General features: G+C 67.2%; 1 protein-coding gene across 1 annotated transcript in view; it reads right to left on the minus strand.

Annotated features, from left to right (window-relative positions):
- The window catches only part of ETH_00036835 (NLI interacting factor-like phosphatase domain-containing protein, putative), a gene marked incomplete at both ends in the record, with an annotated part of 4183 nt that overhangs the window by 1863 nt on the left and 1942 nt on the right, over positions 1 to 378 (minus strand). The window contains one exon of the mRNA XM_013373846.1: positions 1 to 377. Within this exon, the coding sequence (XP_013229300.1) occupies positions 1 to 377 (377 nt within the window). The remainder of the gene's footprint in view (position 378) is intronic.

Genomic DNA, 378 nt, shown 5'->3' on the forward strand with positions numbered 1-378 from the left:
AAAGGCCTCCCAGGCAGCGCTGATGAGAGAACCCCGCAGGCCAGCCCGCACGTCCGGGAGGCTGCTGAGCTGCTGCAGCATGTTCGGCAGCAAATGAAGTTCATCATCTCCGGGGTCTCCGCAGAAAGGCCGCAAGTAAAGGCCGTTTTCAACTTGAGCAGCAAAAGACACCGGGCTGTTGTCCAGCAGCACGCAGCGGCTCAGCTGCCGCCCCGCAGCAGCAGCTCCTGCCAGGTCCTTCACGTAGTAAAAGTTCTCCCCCCACCCCACACTCCCCAGCGCCTCCTCCCCATCTGCTGCTGCTGCTGCTGCTGCTGCTGCGGTGGGTGCAGCCGCGCCGGGGCCGGCGGCTGCTGCGGCGGCCGCGGCGGCGGCGGC

This window comes from Eimeria tenella, genomic scaffold (assembly GCF_000499545.2).
Source record: "Eimeria tenella Houghton genomic scaffold, Eth_scaff1791, whole genome shotgun sequence".
Taxonomy (NCBI): domain Eukaryota; phylum Apicomplexa; class Conoidasida; order Eucoccidiorida; family Eimeriidae; genus Eimeria; species Eimeria tenella.